The sequence below is a fragment of the Camelus bactrianus genome, chromosome 2 (genome assembly GCF_048773025.1).
Source record: "Camelus bactrianus isolate YW-2024 breed Bactrian camel chromosome 2, ASM4877302v1, whole genome shotgun sequence".
Lineage (NCBI taxonomy): Eukaryota > Metazoa > Chordata > Mammalia > Artiodactyla > Camelidae > Camelus > Camelus bactrianus.
The window spans coordinates 19,737,816-19,758,692 of NC_133540.1; the positions used below are offsets into that span (position 1 = coordinate 19,737,816).

A 20,877-nucleotide genomic window follows, 5' to 3' on the forward strand; every position below is an offset into this window, starting at 1 on the left:
CATTGCCCCAGTGTCTTCTAGAGCCTGGTATCACTGTCAAGAAGTGTGATGCCTCATGGATTCCAGGTCCTCTGTGTGTATCCTGGCTTCCCTCTGGGAAACTGTCTTTTCGTCTCAGCACAATGAAGTTTCACAGGGACACGGCTTGATGCACTTGCTTTTGTGGGTGTTGTTTGGCTTTGGCACAGCCTTTCAACAGCCTTTCAGTCTGGACATTCGTATTCCCTTCTGAGACATTGTCTTAAACTATTGATTTTCTTTCTTCTGTTTTCTCTGTTCTCTTTTTAGGCCTCTTGTTAGTCAGATATTAGGCTGGCTTCATTTTAATCGATTTCTTGTTTTCATATCTTTCCCTATCTTCTGTCGCTTGGACTTTTTCTTCTACTTTTGAGAGATTAACTCAGCTATAGAGTACGAAATTTCTCTCCTATACTGAATCTCAATACTGATTGTTTTTAGCTAACAGTATAATAGGAATTTTAGAAGATGCATTTTGCTTCATTATTTCAATATACTTTATTTATTTAACTAATACATAATGTTGATTAACAGAGGGATCTGATTTTTTTTCAGGATATTTTCAGTTTAATGTGTTGTCCAAGTAGATTAGCTTCTTGTTTCATTCTCCAAAGTGTCCTATTTGGGGGGATAAAATATATGGTCACACTATATACTGAGTGCTTAAGTGCTGTGTCTGTAACAACACATCTGTGGAGCAGACTCTGTTAAAACCATTTTACAGATTGGGAACCTGAGGCATCAATAGTTTAAATAACTCGCCCAGCTGCCAGGTGGTAGAGCTGGGACTTGAACTCAGGAAGTTTGTCTTTTCTTAATCACCGCAGATCCTGCTTCATCACTGCTTACCATCCTATTTGGGGGCTATTAGGTTATTACTGCCTTTGCATTACTGCAAACACTGCTGGACTCCCTTCTACTACATTTTGTGTAGCTCCTTCGCTATTTCCTGGAGGAGGATAAATCCCTGGTAAAACCCACTTTCTTGATTCTCAGTTCAGCATTCTTTCAGCTATGCTGTGCTGTGCACGTCTTGAGGATGGACACTGACTAAGAAATCCCATGATTATGAGAAGGTAGACAAGGAGGAAGCCGACTGGGAGAGCCAGCACTTGGAGAAGAGCTGTGACCCTCAAGTCAATGAAAAGGCAGTGGGGGTTGTAGTTAATTCTGATTTTTTTTTTTAAAGCTCATGCTACTCTTTTCTTCATGGTCAACACCTAGGTTGGATGCCTCTGCCTTAGAATTTGCAGCCTCCTTGACACCCACCGATCCCCAACCCCTGCCATCTCCCGACAATGGCTGTCCACAGGAACTTGAACCGTTCCTTAAGACATTCCTAAGACAAATTTATACATTGGCAAATAAGTGGATCCAGTTGGCAAAGAGACAGCTTCGTAGTGACACCAGGGCAGAGTCACATCAGCAGCTCCTTTCTGGAAAGAGGTTTATCTGTGAACAATTCTCCTGATTTTATAATCTCAACAAGACTTTCATTTGCATGGATAACAACTTTACCCAGATAGGCAGCCAGAGACTTCCCTAAAATGCTCCTCTGAGCCCAGCTTAAATTTCATCTCTCTCAGGAAGTCTTCACAACCTGAGCTCCTCCAGCTTTTCCGGCCTCAGCTATGCCAATCTGCCATTCTGAGTGCAAGAAGAACTGGGATTAGTTTTTTATACCCGATTCAGCAAATGTGTCTTGAGCACTCATATGTGCCAAGCCTGCGTTAATGTAAGGAAAAGAAAAGAAAAGAAAGCCAGGTACTTCCACGCCTCACAATTTTTAGTAACAGATCTCGCTTACTTCTTACAACAAAACGAAAAGCCCCACCCACTCGCTATATGCAGTGCATTCTCTTATAACTGGACTATAAAGTCTTCCCCCATTTCCTGTCTGTACATTTCCTTCTTCTTACTGAAATTAGAAATACTGTTTGTATGTGTTGGAAAACACCTAACTGCCAATAGAAGAGACGCAGATGAAAACAAATTAATCATCAGGTCACATGTCTAGAGAAACTTAAGTATGTAAAACAAGAAAACACTTCCTTCAATTCAGAAGAAAAAAATAGAGTTAACCCACACCCAGTTACTGCAATCCTTCTCCATTCATACATATTGTTTTGAAATCTTCTGTTGACATAGATCTGCCCTGAGAGTCTGTGAGCTACTTGAGAACAAGGACCTTGCTTATTAATTTTCAAATTCTGAGCACTTGCCACACAGTAGGTCTTTATTTCCAATTTGTTGAAGCACATCTTCACCGGTCTTTAAGATGCAATACATTGTGTAACACACTGGAGGAGAAATAGGGGCTCTGCATTTGTAAACAACTATTATAAAACACATCCTGATTTCAAGAATGTTCAATTTTTAAAGTATGCCCCAATGGAGGAAATCCTGTCATTGTCCCCGACTGGCTTCTGGTCTCAAAAACAGAGTGGACTCTTCTATGACGTCAGCAGACAAAAATTCTTCAGTGCTGGTTGTATCGACTCAGATCATCCTAGTCTTCCTCCAGTGCTTTTTCTGAGACCACTGATAACTTCCAAATATTTGTCCATCATTGTTTTCTTGGATTTCCATTTCCTTGTGCTGAACCCCTCTCTTTGAAGTTCCTTACTGGCTTTTACAGACTTCTATTGTCTTAAGGGACTTACCTTGGGGGCTCTTTCCTCCTTCTGTGGCCCTCACTCCCCTTGTCCTCAATGTGGGCTCCCCCAAGGCTTATCCCCTTCCTCGCCCAGTCTCCACTAGTGGTTCTCAACTCGGCTGAGCATCAGAATCACTCGGAGAGCCCTCAGAAAGGTCCACGCCCAGATCCCAACCCAGAGCAGTGGAATCAGTCAACTTGGACTGAGATATTAGCTCTGTGACTGTGGTTCATGGAACTTAGCCTCTGAAGTTCAATTTTCTCACCTGCAAAATTAAGACAACGCTAAAATCTGCTTCACCCGATAGCTGAATGCAATCTTACTCCCCAATGTTATAGCAAACATCGTCTCTTCTTCTGGCTTATTTACTTCCTTGAAAGCTCAACTCAAATCCTTTCTCCTTCTCACACCTCTCCACAATCACAGTTTATTTTGGATCGTTTACAAGGCACACTGAAAACTCAAGAGGGACCTGTTAAAAATGAAATCGTCTCCCAGCTGAGTTTCCTACAGCTATTCCAACCACCTTTCAATTTTTCCTCCACACAGCACTCTCACATTCCAGAGCCATCTTTGGGGAAAAAAAAAAAAAAAAAAAGGATTGCTTCCTATTTTAAATCCTCCAATGAATTCTCTCTGTTCTTAGGTAAAAACCCACATTTTCTAATGTGGCCACAATATTCTACAAAATCTGACCCTCATCTTGCTCACCTCCCATTGCTTTCCACAGTCCAGCCACCCTGGTCCTAACTAGATACATTCTTCCCCTGCTCTGGCCCCTTCTCACGCTGTTCCCTCTGCCTGGAACAATGTTATACTCACATTTTTGAAGTCAACTTAATAATTGAACACTTCTCTGACCCTCAGTCCAGGTCGATGCCCCTGGTAAAACCTTTTCTCTCCATCCCGTAAATAACCTTTGTAATGAAATGTTTTATCATGAACTGGATGGAATAGGGCAAGATATTAACTTCTCAATATACCCCTGTGTTGTTTGATTTGTTGCTGTAAACATGAATTATATTTCTCATTTTAAGAAGTTATTTAAAAGCATGAAAAACAGTATAATTACAGTTGTTTGATATCTGTCTCCTTCCCTAGAATACAAATTCCAAGAAGGACATATACTGACCTTGTCTTGTTCTGCACTGTGGCTGCAGAATCTAGCAGTGCTGTGAACACAGGAGGCACTACATTTATTGAGTGAATGCAGTTGACAGAGGAGGACAGAAAGTGAAAACGGTCTGAGAAGCTAAGTACGAATCTTGCCCAGGAAGGAGATGGCCCTCAGTCCAGCAGGTGGGGCACCCCTGGGCCTGTCAGGGTCAGCATCCTCCTTAAGAGCGTCTTTCCAGCCAAGAGTGGGGCAGGAAGGCTTTTAAGCAGCGGTTGTGCTTAGAGTCTCAAGAGTGGGCAGCATTCAGGTTACTGGCATCCGACTGGTTAGAAATAGGACCCAAGTCAGAGGTTACAAGCACATCTGGGGGCTGTCACTATATTTAATTTTTTTTTAACTTTTCTAGTTATAATTTTCTAATCATGGTTGCCTTCATTAGGAATTTAGCACTCAACATATACAGATTGGTTTTGTAATTTTTATACATATATCTATAATTTTCCAATGGAATTCACAATTCTCTAAGTACCGGGTCTTTCTCATAAACATTTTGCAGCCTCATAACTTAGTACAATCCACATCATAGCCTGTAGAAACAAATGCAGCCAGTAGTCTTTCCTCTAAGGAAAATGCTCAGAGCTTCAATATATCTCAGGTTCTTTTTCACAAGTTTTTTAATGTGTGAATAACTGGAGATTTTCACACTCATGTCGTGTTTGTCGACATTGCTTTGATTTTCAATGGCATTTATTTATTTACTCATTCATTCACTCACTTATTTATTTTTTGCTTAGAACTATTCGATGGTGCATTTGGAAATAGATACTGGCAATGTTATTTGAACAAAAGAAATGGAATATTTATTTATTTATTTATTTATTTATTTATTTATTTATTTATTTAAAATGTAATATTTAAATGAGACCATATGCTGTGTATGCAACAATTGTAACTATTTCTCCATGGCTTTAAACATAAGATATGTTTCCTAGTGGGGAGGGTATAGCTCACTAGTATAGTGTGTACTTAGCATGCATGAGGTCCTGGGTTCAATCCCCAGTACCTCCATTTAAAAATAAATAAATAAACCTAATTACTTCCCCACCCCACACACACAACAAAAATATATATGCTTTATAAATTATAGTGAGACAAGCTGAGACCTGGGACATGGGGCCCTGGGCTGCCATACTTGCACCTGGACAAATGCCTCCCAGAGCAACAGAACACAAAGAAACTGCAAGGGACTAAAAATAAAACTATGTGCATGTGCAGTTGAGGCAAATTATAAACAATAAGATACAAAAAGGCCAAAATCCAATGGCCACTTCTGAGGTTCAGGGATCAAAGGAAGGGACCTGTGCGTGATCCCTGTGCACAGACCACCAAGGGGGTGGGCAGACTACCCGAGCCACCCTTCCAGCCCCACCCCTGGACCCACCCCTAACCTCATCCCATTTAAGGGACAAGCTTGTCCCCCTTTGGGGAGTGAGCAAGATGTTTTCACTCCCTTGTGCTGCAGCATGAGTCCCAGTAAAGTCTTGCCTGAATTTCTCATCTGGTGTCTTATCAATTTCTATTGATTACAGCGTCCAAGTAGCCAGGTCAGTAAAATAGGAGTGCGATGAGATATTTTGCTGTCCGGGGATTATAATGTAGTAGCACTCAGATGTTCAGACAAGGTTTTGACCAACAAAGTAATGATGTGTATGGATGAGGTCTATAACTAGAAATTAGATACGGAAGTCTCATATCTGAGACTGATGGCTGAGCTGCACAATAATTAGGAGGATGGTATTATTTTAGAGCAAAGATATTTTCAACATAACAAGGAGGCAAAATATAACCCAGACCACAACACACCATTAGAACGGCTAAAATCCAAAACATTGATAATATCAAATGCAGAAGAGGTTTTGGAGCTATAGGCATTCTCATTTGGTGCTGGTGGAAATGCACATATGATATAGCCACTTTGGAAGACAGTTCAGCAGTTTCTTACAAAGCTTACCGTATGCTTACAGAACCATATGATCTAGGCTTTTGACTTGGGGTTGAAGGTCTTGTCTCTTTTTGGTGTAGTTTATGTTGCTGTGGTACAGCAGACACAGACTAAGACCTATCAATTTTGCACATGCTAATAGCAGGAATCTTCAAAGATAAAAAAAAAAAAAATGAGGCAAAACAGACTCCAGAAACCCTCACCTCCAAAAATCTAAGGTTGACAAAGACATTATTGAATCCACAGTCTTGTAAGAGCAATGCTGATCAATTCCTTCCCTCTATAGAAATCAGAATACCCCTAATTTAACATCCCTTGTGCTAGACATGTTTAATTTAGGTTACCAGCTGCCTTAAGAGAGCGTGAATCCAAGCCACTGTGTGACTGCAGCAGGATTACACTTATTGCCTATCATGGTGGTTTCTAACAGCATGAAATGGGAGGGTTTTTTTTACCCCCCAAACTATATTCTTGTTCACCCACAAAAAGAATTATTTATATAGTTAAAGCTACCCAAATTGTCCAGTTGCCGGTCTTAACAAGCTGGTTCCCTTTTCCTCCACTGTCCTCACTCTAACCAAGTTTGCTCTGCCTCGTTCCTCCCCTTCAGTAAAACCTAGTACAGAGTGAACATTTCATAACTGTTCATTGGGAATAAAAATTCATAATCTTGCAAAAAAAACTACAGGACATAAAAAGCTTTTTTTCAATGAACCCTGTTACTAATTTAAGAAGGAAACACATTAATTCATTAGCTAATTTTAAATGTATTAGGATGTGCTTACCATGGGTTCTGGTATCTGTGGCTTATTTTCTCGATAGCAGCTTGACTCAGCTCTTCATGCTGTAAAAGGAAGAAAATTAATGTACCCTGATTCCAAGGTCACTAGGCACCAACTTGTCTAAGAGTCTGGGTTCCTGGTGGAAGAGGAAGTCATGTGGAGAAACTGAACTGGAAATGCCAAATTCAGGTACAAGAAGATGGTCTTTTGGTTCTTGAACTGAGAGATAAAGGTACAAGGCGGAACATAAATCCCCTCCTCTGAGCTTTACCTGCCCTCTCTGTAGAAGGACGGTGTGGGTAGCAAGAAGTGTGTCGATCACCATCTCTAAGCTCCGTATGATTCCGTGTCTACACGAGCAGGCATGCAAAACACTGTGGGTCATTTAGACGCCAACAGTTGAGTTACTTTCATGTTACTGGACCCTCATAGAATTAGGAAACGTGATGTCAATAGCAGAGGAAGGAGTTGATTCTAGCCAGCCTGTGACAGAGTATGAATCTGAACACTCCTTTCAGAAAGCATCGTCTGGAACATTGGTAAAGTATTGGACAGTTTAGAACTAGTTCTCGCATTAAGAGATGATCCCCAGACCCTCTGATGTGCATCAAAATTATCATAACTGAATAAAAGAATATGTGCCAGCTCATTTTCCCAGGAACTGGTCAATGGAGGGACATTTTATGCCCAAGCATGGAGAATGGGGTGTCAAATTTATGCTGAAAAGGGTTTTGTTTGGTAATCCTTTCTCAACTTTCCATACTAGGGTTGGGAAACCATGATACGGATTATCAAAAGTAGTTCACTTCAGTTTTGGAAAGCATTTTTACATTTTCACATCAATGGGGGACACTGGAGTTGTAACATCGCACAAAGCAGCAAACTCATATCATAATGTTCACATGAGAGGAATCACCTGGTACTCTGTTTTTCATCTTTCCTGTTTTCATCCTTTTTCTTCCAGCTTTGGTTTACAGTGACTTTCCTGATCAAATGCTTCTGAGCTATTTGTGTTGGGAAAACAAATCTATTTACTTATGTCATCTTAGTGATGAAGACCTAAAAATTTGATCACTTCTACATCTTTAATTCCATATATAAAGTAAACAAACCAAGGAAGGAACAAAATAGACAAGATTTAAAGGCAAGGTTGACCCACTCTTCCATACAAAATTTGAAAAGTGATAATCTGTATGTAATGGCAAAATCATTGTTTCCCAATTAACTTCTGACATGTGATTCCCTGAAAATCGACCTTATCAATTAATTTCTTTTTTAAATTTTTTTTTTTGGCAGTGGAGGTAATTAGGTTTACTTATCTTTTAATAGAGGTACCAGGGATTGAACCCAGGACCTCATATATGTGAAGCACATGCTCTACCACTGAGCTACACCCTCCCCTCAACTGACTTCTATCTATTATCAGCTTTTGGACAATCTTCTTTGATCTTTGTTCCCATTTTTAATAACCAAAAGTTTCATTGTCTTAATCTGGAAAGACTTTTCTTAGAAACATACAACAGATTCATTTGCCACCCCCCACCCCATGTCTCCTATAGCAATCAGCATCACAAAAAATGTATCTGAAATTAACTAGACCTTCTCTGTCTTAATTTACTAATGAAATTCACCATGATTTGTTTGGACAGTCATGCTCACTTTGGTATTAAATCTAATGATATTCAGAATCAAAAAAATACTTTTTCACTGGTCAGTTATTCATAAGAGTAAAGAAAAGACTGATTCAAAAATTAATTCGACATCTTCATTAGGCACAGGTACAGCTGAACTGATTATTATAGTCTATCTTAAGGATATCAGTGAGAATCTTTTACAGTTATTTTGAATGTTTTCAACTAGTGACAATAATCATAACTTGAAATGGAAAATATTGCTTACTAATCAATCTTTAAATAAGTCTGGGTATTAATAAAAACATCTGCTAACTACATTCAGATACTGTGAATCAGACACAATTTCTGAAACGAGTTAAAAACTGTTCAATTTGAGTTAATTGCAGACACTGGGGCCCATTCTAGTTAACAACGAAAATCATCGCTTAATGCCTTGACTTATCTTAAACCACCTCTAGTCTAGCCCTGGCATACACCACTGAGGAATCCTCTTGTTCTGCTGCTATACTTAACTCAAGATGTTTTTCTTAATGCATCCAATTTTGACTTCCCTTTCCAGAAAAGACCGGTTTTCATCTCAAAACCTATGAGGTCTTTCTCACCCCATCAGGACAATGGCAGTGTATTCCAAGAATGCATAGACACTAGGGTTTCTCTTCACCGGCCTCCTCCTTGGTAACACAGAGCTCCTAGTACCAAACATCTGAGTGGAAATATCCCCTAAGGCTACCTTTTCTTATGCTAATGTATTTTTTTTTTCTTCCCTTGCCTCAATTTGCAAAATATGACTGTTAACCCCTTAGGGGCCTTTCTTCCCACAGCCAGTGAGAAGCATTCTCATCATTGGCGCTTCATCTCCAAAGTGCATAATGTTGCCTATTCTAGGCTGGAACTATTCAAGGGGGACAGAGGGCTCCCAGGCCTTTGTGTGGATCGAGCATTTGAATATTCATTTTATATTCAGAGCACGGGTAGAAACAAAAACCATTCTCTCTGAAAAAAATGCCAGTGTTTAAGGCACGGACTCTGTGATGCATTTTTCTTACTAAAAAGCGAAAAGTGAACCATGCAGAGACCCACACTTCATTTTATGCCACGTTGTATGTGGGCCTGAATATCAACATGAATTATATCCTAGTCTCTCTTTTTTTTTTTTAAACTGCCCTGTTTTTAAGTAAATTGAATTAGTACCTCAACTTTCAGCAAATAGACTAAACATTGAGTTTCGTGTGTTGACTATGGCCCAGTATCTCTGTTTTCTGTGGAGTATCCAAATAATGAGAAACATATTCCATCGTGCTCCTAATGTGCTGATCATACTATAATTTGAAAATCCACATAGGCAAGAAAATACAGTGCATGGAGACATTAATAATGCTCAATCCTATTTCTTGAGACTTATTACACCAGATACTATGCAGAGTGGTTTACACACACTTAATCCATTTAACAATACTCTAAGGTATTATTATTATCCGTATGGTTCACAAAACTCTAAAGACACCCCCAGATTCTCACTCCTTGATATGCACACCTTCTCGCAGATATTCGACCACATACTATTCTAGGTACTGTTGTGAAGGGACTTTGCGGATGTAATTAAGAGCCCAAATCAGCTGACTTTAAGAAAGGGAGATTATCCTCGGTGGACCTGACTTAAGCAGGTGAGCTCTTAAGAGGACCTGGGCTCTTCTTGGCCAAGGGGAGTTGAAGAATGAGAGGGATATGACATGAGGGAGCGTCTCTGTTGCTGGTTTTAAAGATGGAGAGGACCACGTAGTAAGGGATATGCACAGCTTCTAGGTGTGGAGACTGGTCCCTGGCCGACAGCCAGCAAAGAAACAGGACTCAGTCCTATAACCATAAGGAACTGTAATCTGCCACAACCACGTGAACTCAGCAGAGACCCCAGGCCTCAGGGGAGGTCACAACCACAGCCCACACCTTGACTTTGCATGAGTTCTGAGCAGAGAACCCAGCTGTGCCTTCCCGGGACTTCTGACCTACAGAACTGTGAGCAAATAGATGGTGTTGCTTTAGGATGCCACCTGTGTGGTCATTTGTTATGCCCAATAGAAAACTAATGCATTTCCCATTTTACAGATGGGAAAACTGAGGCATTTTAAAGACTAGTAGGCAGATTAGCATGCAAAGAGAGAAAAGGGGGAAAATAAAAGTTCTTCAACTGGCTACTCTTGCAGGTAAGTCACAGTCAACTTTTCATAAAGGCCACAAACACAGATTTGCCCTGAAAAGCATTAAGAATGCTAGCTACCTCACTTATTCCCAGAAAGAAGGCACATTTCTATTATTCTTTCTGCAGTTCTCCAGGAAGATTCACGTTTTCCTTACTCATGCTATACTTCAAGGACACACTAGGATTTTATTTTAAAGCAAGACTGGAACTTATTGTGTTGGGGATTGTTAGGATTTGTGATGAGAAACCAGTCATTCTGCTACCAGCCCTTTATCCAGAGTTGGTGGATAGCTCCTACCAGCCTCTGAAATATGAGTGAATTCGACTATCCAAGCTACAGCAAAGCTACACAGGAGCTTCCCGAGTGTCTGTTTGCGCTCAGTGCGGTTTCCGAACATAATCAAGTGCCTGGTTGGCGACCTTTCTCACCCTTGGAGTTGTCTAATGTGTTGGCATTGTTTTAATTCAAAGGTTAGGAAGCGTGCTCCTCCCAAGTTAATTGTCCAATTAGCTCTGCAACACAGAATTACACTGAGGGTGGCAGCTCAGGCTTTGTGAACAGAACATTATAACTAAGTTGCAGTTAAAAATAAATGCTAAGTAGCTCTCAAACAACTATCAAATAAGCTAGGAGGAGAGTAATTCTCAAGCCACTGCAGACTTAAAGCTCACTTCCCCCTAAAGTAGGGGGGGGTCGGGGAAGGATAAATTAGGAGTTTGGGATTAGCAGATACACACTACTGTACGTAAAGCAGGTAAACAACAAGGACCGAATGTGTAGCACAGGGAACTATATTCAATAGCTTGTGAGAAACTATAATGAAAAAGAATCTGAAAAAGAATAGATATGTATGTATCTATACGTATGTATAACTGAATCACTTTGCTGTACACCTGTAACTAACACAACACTATAAATTAACCATTAAAGAAAGCTCATTTTTTTTCTGCCCTTCTGCAACTTAATCTCTTAATGAAGATTCTGCATAAGAAGGGAAGGGATTTCAGTCTCCATCATCCATCATTTCTTTTTTTTTTTTAATTTATTTTTATTTTTATTGAAGTTTACAGTGGAATAAAGAATAAAAGAGAATGAAATAATGCCATCTGCAGCAATATGGATGGACCTAGAGATTATCATACAAAGTAAAGTAAATCAGACAGAGAAAGACATATCCCATCATTTCCTTTTGGGGGGGGTGATTAGGTTTATTCATTTATTTATTATGGAGGCAGTACTGGGAATTGAACCCAGGACCTTGTGCATGCTAAGCATGTGCTCTACTGCTTGAGCTATACCCTCCCCTACCCCATCATTTCTTGATGACCATATCATCCACAACATGTGAAGCACGAGGAGGAGAACTGTGGATGCTGTCAGTCCAAAGTCAAATCTGAGACAGATCTCAGACCTCAAGCTGCTTAAAGCCATTTGGAATGTGGCTGGGAGCGTGCAGTCCAATTGCAGACAACAGTCGCACTAAAAACTTCAACATTGCGAAGACACTATCCTATGAATTCTTCCTCAACCACAGGAGCTCACATGGCTTCCAAAGCATGGAGTTTCAGTGCCATTTTCTTTGTGCCCAGAGACAGAATGGGACCACACACCAGGGGGCCCTCTACTGAATGGATTGTTTTCAGTTCTCTCAGTTAAGATTTCTTGAAGCCTAGATGCAGTCCTGGGAAGAGGATAGGTATCTCTAGATTGCTATGCGTTCAGTGCATCTTGGTCAACACAGCTGAAGCAGTCTGGAAGTGCAGTAAATGAATAGGAGGGAAAGTTATAATCCTAAATTTATAGTATTAGAATTTCTTGCAAAGATCTGAAAAACCTAGGATAAATGCCAGATTTAGAAAACACATGTCCTGGCATTTTAGCCACCTGTGCTTGAGATATTAGATCACACACAAGTCTTGACAATATATTTAAAGGAGCCCAGCTGCAAAGCCAAACATCAGGCTTACTAAACCCATCCTAATTTATACAATATTTTTTTTTAGATTTTTGTCTCCCTATTATCAAATAATATTTGTTGAAGACCTATGACACATGCTTAATACTAACTATAGGAAGTATAATTTAAAAAAAAATGATGTGATGTTTACACTGAGATGCGTATTCAAGATGCATGTCAAGCTTTCCACCATGGTGTATTTTTAGCCTTCCTTAATTAAGGGCTAAAATCACCCACTGGGTTCTAAATTACATTGAGTTCCTGTTCTTTCTTTTGTTCTTACATTTCCACATCCTAACAAAAGATGTGAAGGTTAGGATGTCTTTTTTCTTTTTTTTTTCCAGTTCACCAATAATCATCTACAAAGTCACAACCAGAAGGAGGAAGCTGGCGTTTGGCTGGGGAGCCAGGTCGTTGGGGCTGGGATGCCCAGGAAATGCCGGGGTGGGGGCAGGGTCCCCAGCTACTGACAGACGCTTCCTCTCCCAAACCTGCTGTTCTTCACGGAACCGCTTTGAACACAGCACAGACAGTGCACGTCAGCGATACACGTCTCACTTGCTGTTCTCATGGTCTGTTTGAGAAAGGAAGTATCAAACTGAAAATTTATTCTCTTGGAGTTCAGACACAAGAAAGTTCCTTCGATTTATTTGAGGAATCCTACAAAGCCAAGCCATAAAATGGGGGAAATATGACACCTGTGTATACGGTTCCTGGGAAAAAGGAGGGGTCTTTGGCCTCCGTAGCCAAGGTTTCTCCTCCCGTACAGAGGGTCAGCATGTGGACCTCCAACCCTAGAAGCTTCCTGGGGAATCAGAAGAGCTGCAACTTTATATAGCACTTGAGGATGAAAGGTGCTAATGTCTTTATTTTTGTAGGAAACCACAAACCGTTGAGATGCCAATAACTCTAAGAAATAAAAAGTGGGAGCTAAACACACACCCATCTGGAAAGAAACAGCAGATACCCGAAGGCACGCCTAATTTTAGAAAAGCTATTTTCTAGCTTGCTTTTATAACTTGGTTAGAAAAGGAAGCTTTATTATCTTTTAAAAGTATTCTGCATTGATAATACCACCTGGAGATTAGCAGTGTGAGATCTTTGGAATTTTAACAAGACTGTGATTCGCCCACATGAACCCAAAGGTGAATGAGAAATTGGGGATGAAAAACATCCAGAAATTCTGAAATGTGTGATTGATGGTCTACCTACTGCCCAGCTCCACACTGGCAATACTTCTCTTTTCCAGGTGAATCTGAAAACTTTCCAAGACACGTTGTGTGAAGGTGGAGTTTGGAAGGATGCACGATGTGGGGCTGGAAAGACGGTGCGGTTTGGAGGGGGGACCTCACTGTCTTCTGCTGTTTTTTTTTTTTCCTCCAAATGCCAAAGATTGTATTTGATGATATGTTTTGAAACACTATAGAACGGGTATTACATAGAAATCCAAAGATAACTATTACTAAGTTCTTTCTTATCAAGTATGTGGGTATTATGTCTACTCAGGTTAATTCACTTCACTATTATAAAGGAAGTATATTGTGTACAGATACAGAGAACATCAGGAGAAGCTTGAGAGCACAGTGAAGAAAGGATGCCTGCCTTAGGAGAAGGCAACTGGGCTTGACCCAGCCAGACCCTGCCTTACAGAAAAGCAACCACACACGTTGAGTGTTCCCGTGGGGGCTCCAACCCAGCGTTCTGACTTCATTTTCTATCATTTCCTCTCATTCACGCTGGACTTCCTCTAAGTCCCTGAATTCACAGCCTGGGCAGACATCCTGGCTCCCTCATTGACCAGCTGTGTAGCTTCGGGTGTCGATACCTCAGTTTCCTCTTCTGGAAAATGAAAGTAATCAAAACTACAATGAAGTATCACCTCACCCCAGTCAGAATGGCCATCACTGAAAAGTCCACAATGAAAAATGCTGAGGACGGTGTGGAGAAAAGGCAACCCTCCTACACTGCTGGTGGGAATGTAGTTTGGTGTAGCCACTGTGGAGAACAGTATGGAGATTCCTCAAAAAACTGAAAATAAACTTACCCTATGTCCCAGAAACTCCTCTCCTGGACATATATCTGGAGGAAACTCTAATTCGAAAAGACACCTGCACCCCAATGTCCATAGCAGCACTATTTACAATAGCCAAGACATGGATGCAGCCTAGATGTCCACTGACAGATGACGGGATAAAGAAGCCATGATGTATATACATGATGGAACACTACTCAGCCATAAAAAAAGAATGAAATAGTGCCATTTGCAGCAACATGGATGGACCTGGAGATTTTCATACTAAGTCAGCCAGAAAGAGAAAGAAAAATACCATATGAGATCACTTATATGTGGAATCTAAAAACAATAAAACAAGCGAACTTACAAAGCAGAAAGAAACTCATGGATGTAGAGAACAAACATATAGTTACCAAGGGAGAATGGGTGAGGGGAGGGATAAATTGGGAGTCTGGGATTTGCAGATATACACTACTGTATATAAAATAGATAAACAACAAAGTCCTACTGATAGCAAGGAAACTATATTCAATGTCTTGCAATGACCTGTAATGAAAAAGAATATGAAAAGGAATATATATATATATGAATCACTATGCTGTACACCAGAAATTAACTCAACATTGTAAATTGACTATACTTCAATTAAAAAAAATCATAGTAACTTTCTCAGAGAGTAAATACTCAGTCACTGGGAGCTCTTTTTATGTTTACTTTCTCCAAATAAATTCACAGTGAGAAAAATGTCTGATAAAGCAACCAGCCTTGGATGCAACCTTTATTTGACATCCATCAAGGAGCCTGTTCACATGTCCATAAAACTCACAGACAAACCGTCTGCAGTCATAATGTGGGAATTTGTGGCAGTTATAAATGAGGCAGAAGTTTCAAAGCCTGGAAGATTTTCCTTTGTTTATTTTACACTGTATCACATATAAATGTCTTGACGGGTCTCCATGGTTCTCCTTATTACACACGGACTGGACCGTTCAAGGTGTTCTACTGTATGACTGCAATGTATCAGTGTGTCGGTTACGACGTATCAGCTGCAGTATCTGCCATGATTCATTGATTTAATATTATCTTTGGGATCACACCTAAGAAGAGTCAGCTATCAAGTCCAGTGCGACACTGATTCCGTGGGAAAACCAAGCGACTGAAATCACTGGGCCGTGAGGTCGGATGCAGAGCGTCAGGAGGCCAGGGGAGCGGAGACAAGCCCAGCCACCAGGCGCTTAGAGAAATGCTCCTTGCAGAAACAACACATACAGCTTTGCAGAGACCAAATCCATTTTAAAAAAAGGATGTACTGCTCTTAAATCTGAGACAACAACAAAAGCACCGATCTTTCCTGGTTTATTACACGTGCATTATTCATACATTGTGGACCCGCACAGGAGTGACTAGGAAATAACTAAACCCAAAAAGACCCAGAAGGGAAACCCGATATCGTGGTTTTTACTGACTTCTGCAATGTGGGGAAATTTTTCAGGTGTCCCTCAGCCTGGAAGTTATTATCTTTCTACCCAAATCCAGATGATCTGTGGAACCCCTCCGGGTGCCCCAGCGAGGAAGGACCATTCCCAGGCAGGAAGCGGCTGCCCTGGGGCATTTTACCAAGAGTTCTTGGTGGTGCCCCCTGGGCTGCGGGTCTTAGATGAACCTGGAGCAGTAAATTAGGAAGAGCAGCTGCTCTGGCTGTAACAATCCGCTAGATGAAGGTTTGTGCTTAAAAATCAAAATTCTGAGCTATTGTAATGGGAGACACTGAGGCGTCACTAAAGTTAGATGGAAACAAAGCGTCACCTTGTTGGGACCATTCTGGATGTGAACAGCGTTGGGAGGGGATGGCAGTGCACCAAGGACAAGGAACCAGAGAGAGAACAGAACATGGATTGAGACACTGCCCTGCACTACATCCCACGAAGGACTCGACCAGCTCCCTAGAGAGGAGGGCGCGAATTCATGTCACACGTGATTTGTAATTAGGGGCTTATTTCTAGGCGTGGAGGGTGTGTGTGTATCAGCTCAAATGTCACTTTGTGCGGAGTCTCATTGATTGGAAGAGGCTACCTGAAGCCCTGAGTTGATAAGGAATCCAGGTCTGAGGCCAGAAGCTGACATTCACCTGCCCTGGATATAGTGGGGACCAGGCCCAGGCTAGGAGGGTTGGGAGGCAGGTGAGCAGCCCTGATGACAAAACCTAGGCTTTTCTGGTGGGTAAATCATATGTGGTTCTTTTTTCCCATTTTTTAGCCTTTTTAACTTTAATGGAGGTACTGGGGATTGAACCCAGGACATCATGCTTGCTAAGCACATGCTGTACCACGGAGCTACTGAGCTGTACCCTCCCCTCCTCATTTGTGGTTTTTCACCAGTACGTATAGTCACTCTCAATGAATCTTTTTGCTCTCATGATAAAGTTCTAAGTCCAAGGAATCCTTCAAGACTTGTTTAAACATTGCCATATATAAAATAGACAAACAACAAGGACCTACTGTGTAACACAGGGAACTACATTCAACTTCTTGTAATGAGCTGTAATGGAAAAGAATCTGGAAACATATATATATATATACATATATATGTATGTATATATATAACTGAATCGCTTTGCTGCACACCTGAAACTAACATTGTAAATCGACTACCTTTCAATAAAAAATAAGAATTAAAAAAAAAACCAACAACATATCCCTTGGGGTGCGGTGGGCAGAGGGGAGGAAGACTTGCTGAAGATTGTTATCTGAAGATTGTTACATCTTTGAAAATAATTACTGTCAAAAGGCCGGAGCCAAGAAAATGTACCGGTGACCAGCAACGGCCCTCACTTCAGGAGCCCAATGAGAGCTACTTGTGCGTGAGCCTCAGGTTGGGGAGGTCTCCAAGGGGCTCATGGCCAGCCCCACAGGGGTTAAGAGGACAGGGCTACCACCAAGAGCGGTGATTTACAGTCATCTGTGAAATTCCATTGAAGAAAACGGAAGGACCCCCTTCTTGGAAGGCCACGTTGGGGTTGACGTGGATCCTGGATGCACAGCTGTACACACTCAAGACAGACAGACAGATGGACAGCCGTGCACAGAAGCCGGGCATCACCCAAGGAGAAGCAGCAAGGCTTCTAGACTGTTCAAACCAGCTGCCTTGCTTTGGGGTTTGTCCCCTTCTCGCTGGTGGCCACGTCTGATACTCAGTCAACGTTCTGATCTTTCTCTTTACGGCCTGAGTGGATGAGGACACAGTGTAGGAAGCTGAGGCTTCACTCTGTGTAACCGGCCCTGAGTGGCAGAAGTACAGCAACCACAGCACTGATCGCTGAAGTGGGGTGTCAGGCCTGTGCCGGGCACGGTGCGGAGTGCATTCCTCGTGTCCCCAGAGTGAGTCCTCACGACATAACTAACGCCGTTAAACACACAGTGTTGCCGCGTGTGGGGCTCTGTGCCCAGCACTTCACAGAGGCTTATTTACAGCAGCCCAGCAAGGTCCAGGCTGAGAGTCATGGTGAGAAGCGGAGGTGCACAGGTTAAGGAACTGTGCCCGTTCACAGCTGGTGGGTGGCAGGTCTCGGATCGGAACCCAGGTGGTCTTAGGAAGCGGGCTCTCGGAACGCTGCCACGTGGTGGAGGGGCAGCGGGCGGGGAGGTGAGCTCACAGCCAGGGTCACGGCGTCGGGAGTCAAGCCCACACCTGTGCGACTTCACAGGCCGAGCTCGTACTGCCCAGGGCTGGGCCAGAAGGAGGGTTTTCCTTTGATAACCTTTACTGTCTGAGGCCGGACTGGATTGTTTTAAGAAATTCAGTTACTGAACTTATTCACGAAACAGAAAGAGACTCACAGACGTAGGGAGCAAACCTGTGGTTACCAGTGGGGCAGCGGAGAGGGAGGGGTAAGTTGGGAGTTTGGGATTAGCAGATACACACTACTGTGTACAGAAGAGATGGACGGGGGAGGGTACAGCTCAGTGGCAGAGCGCGTGCTTAGCATGCATGAGGTCCTGGGTTCAATCCCTGGTACCTCTGTTAAAATAAATAAACTCAATTACCTTCCCCCCGCCCCCCAAAAAACCCGAAAAACAAAAACCAAGCAAAACAAAACGAAACAAAAAACAGTGGATGAACAATATGGTCCTACTGTACAGCGCAGAGAATTATATTCAATACCTTGTAATAACCTGTAATGAAAAAGAATATGAAAAGGAATATATATACATGTATGTGTGTAACTGTATCACTATGCTGTACACCAGAAATTAACACAACATTGTAAATCAACTATACTTCAATATAAAAAAAGAGAAAAAAGAAATCCAGTTAATGCTTAATTGATATATGTTCAATTTCCAGGCTAAGGGTCTGCCTGGAAAAAAAAAAAAAGTCCCATTTCTCAAATTTTGCTTCTAAAATCACCCGTGCTCTTTTCCGTTTCAGGGGAGACTGCATGGACTCATGCCTGCATCCACATCAGAACGGAAATAAGACAAGGTTCCTAGGAGCCCTCTGGTTCCACAGCCTGGATGGTCTGGCTTCAAGGCGTGATCCACACAGTGGGTTTTAGAGCCCTGGGTGGGTTTCTGGGTTTGTGGAGGAAGTCCCAGCACAGGCCTCCCCTTTCACACCACCCACTCACAAAGCAGCGCGAGAATGGGGGACATGTGTGAATGTCACAGCCTAGATGGAATCTGACTGCGTTCCAAAGCCAAGTGCAAATGCTCTTGGATTGCCCACAGCTTCATTTTCTTCACATCCCTCCTCTCCTGTCTTAAAGGGATGAAGGGAAGGGCCGTAGGAAGTACACTGATGCACACACTCATCTTTCTGCAAAAACTCATTTGCCACTGCTTCGCCATGACAGGTCATGGGCATGACGTTTCCTGTGGAAGCCAACGCAGGGAGCATTTGAACCAGAAAAACAAGACGCCAGGAGGAATGCAAATTCAAGATCAATACCTTGATGTGAAAGCCAGTCTGAAGCCTTGTTCTGTTGATAAAACCATACTGTGGTATTCCCCAACCGATTTCACCCACGTACTCAGACTTGTATTTTGCTGGTAAGCTTCGGTTGGAGGCGGGTCTCCAGAGATACTGGAGATCTCCCGTTTTTTCTAGGGCTGGACGCTTTTCTCCGATATAGGCGGTGTGTTGGGGAACCTTCGGTAGATAGTCCTTTACATAATCTGGGCCTTCAACAGAGAAAAGAATATGTTTAGAAGAATCAGACTCACAGACAGACATGGAGAGCAAACTTATGGTTAGCAAGGGGGAAAGGGGGTGGGAAGGGATAAATCGGGAGTTCGAGATTTGCAGACACACACTACTGTATATAAAATAGATAAACAACAAGGTCCTATGGTAAAGCACAAGGAGGTACGTTCAGTATCTTGCAGTAACCTATAATGAAAAAGAATGAGAACAAATACATGTATGTATGTGTATGACTGAATCACGATGCTGTACACAAGGAACTGACACAACATTGTAAACTGACTATACGTCAATTTAAAAAATAAATAAACATCAGTTTAAAAAATAAATAATCACCACACTTTCTTCTAAGGTGCTTTTGTTATTCTAGCGGTAGAAATAATAGCAGCTAATGATGGTACAGCATTTCCTGGTTCTAGGTGCTGTTATAAACCTTTGAGATGCGTTAATGCAATTAATTCTTATACCATCCAAAGGGAGCAGGGAGCATTGTTTCCGCCAGTTTATCACTGGGGAACGAGGCACAGAAAGCTTGGTCCCTTGTCCAGAGCCACAGCGATCGAGCCCTTCCCTCCCCCACAGGCTGGCTCACAGTTTGGAGTCTTAATCGCCCCACGCCACGGCTTTGTTTCTAACCGGCTTAATGCAGACATGTTCTGTACTCTAAAAATCCTCACGCAGGCCACGTTTGCAGGAGGCAGGCCTTTAGACATCGGGATGTTTTAGCTACACGGATAAAAGCCTGAAACGAGAATTAGAAAATTCCCCCAAATGTATCAGAAGCCGTTGGAAGAGGGAAGAAATTATCAGATGAGAAGGACACTGTCTAACAGGTGATGCCCAAAGGCAGGGGTATTTAAGATATATTGGCCTTTTAAATGTAAGACAATGAACAAAAAGGAATCAAGGAATTGTGGAAGTGGGTGAAACAAACAAAAATAAGAGGAGGTCTGGGTGGCTGACCCCCGAGGTAAACTTGGTACTGAAAGTTAAGGATGTGAGCATATAAAGGAGCTAAGACTTTCGGGGAGAATGGTCCTGCATAAAGTCGACAGTGAGCTGCTGGCCCCAGAGGAGTTTCAGAAGGCCCGGAACCAACGCAGGTGCAGGACGGTCCAGGCAGACTGGGGACACAAAGAAGGAACGTCACTCCTCTTACCCAAAGTTGACCCCAGGCCTGGGAGGGGGAAGCTGCCTTGGCTGCAGTCGTGGTGTCACCTGGCTCCCCCCCCCCCCCAGCCCTGCAGCCCCTTCATTTTGTTCTGGGTCAGGGATGCTCAGAGTTTACAGAGAGCA

The 20,877-nt window shown here is 42.2% G+C and overlaps 1 protein-coding gene across 1 annotated transcript in view; it reads right to left on the minus strand.

The window, feature by feature from the left end:
* The window catches only part of SPMIP2 (sperm microtubule inner protein 2), a 47,567-nt gene extending 27,903 nt beyond the window's left edge, over positions 1-19,664 (minus strand). Inside the window, exons 1-2 of the mRNA XM_074375332.1 lie at positions 19,327-19,664; positions 6,580-6,638 (exon numbers count right to left, since the gene is read on the minus strand). Coding sequence (XP_074231433.1) covers positions 6,580-6,638; positions 19,327-19,611 — 344 coding nt within the window. The 5' untranslated portion in view covers positions 19,612-19,664. The remainder of the gene's footprint in view (positions 1-6,579; positions 6,639-19,326) is intronic.
* Between the last annotated feature and the right edge of the window lie 1,213 nt (positions 19,665-20,877).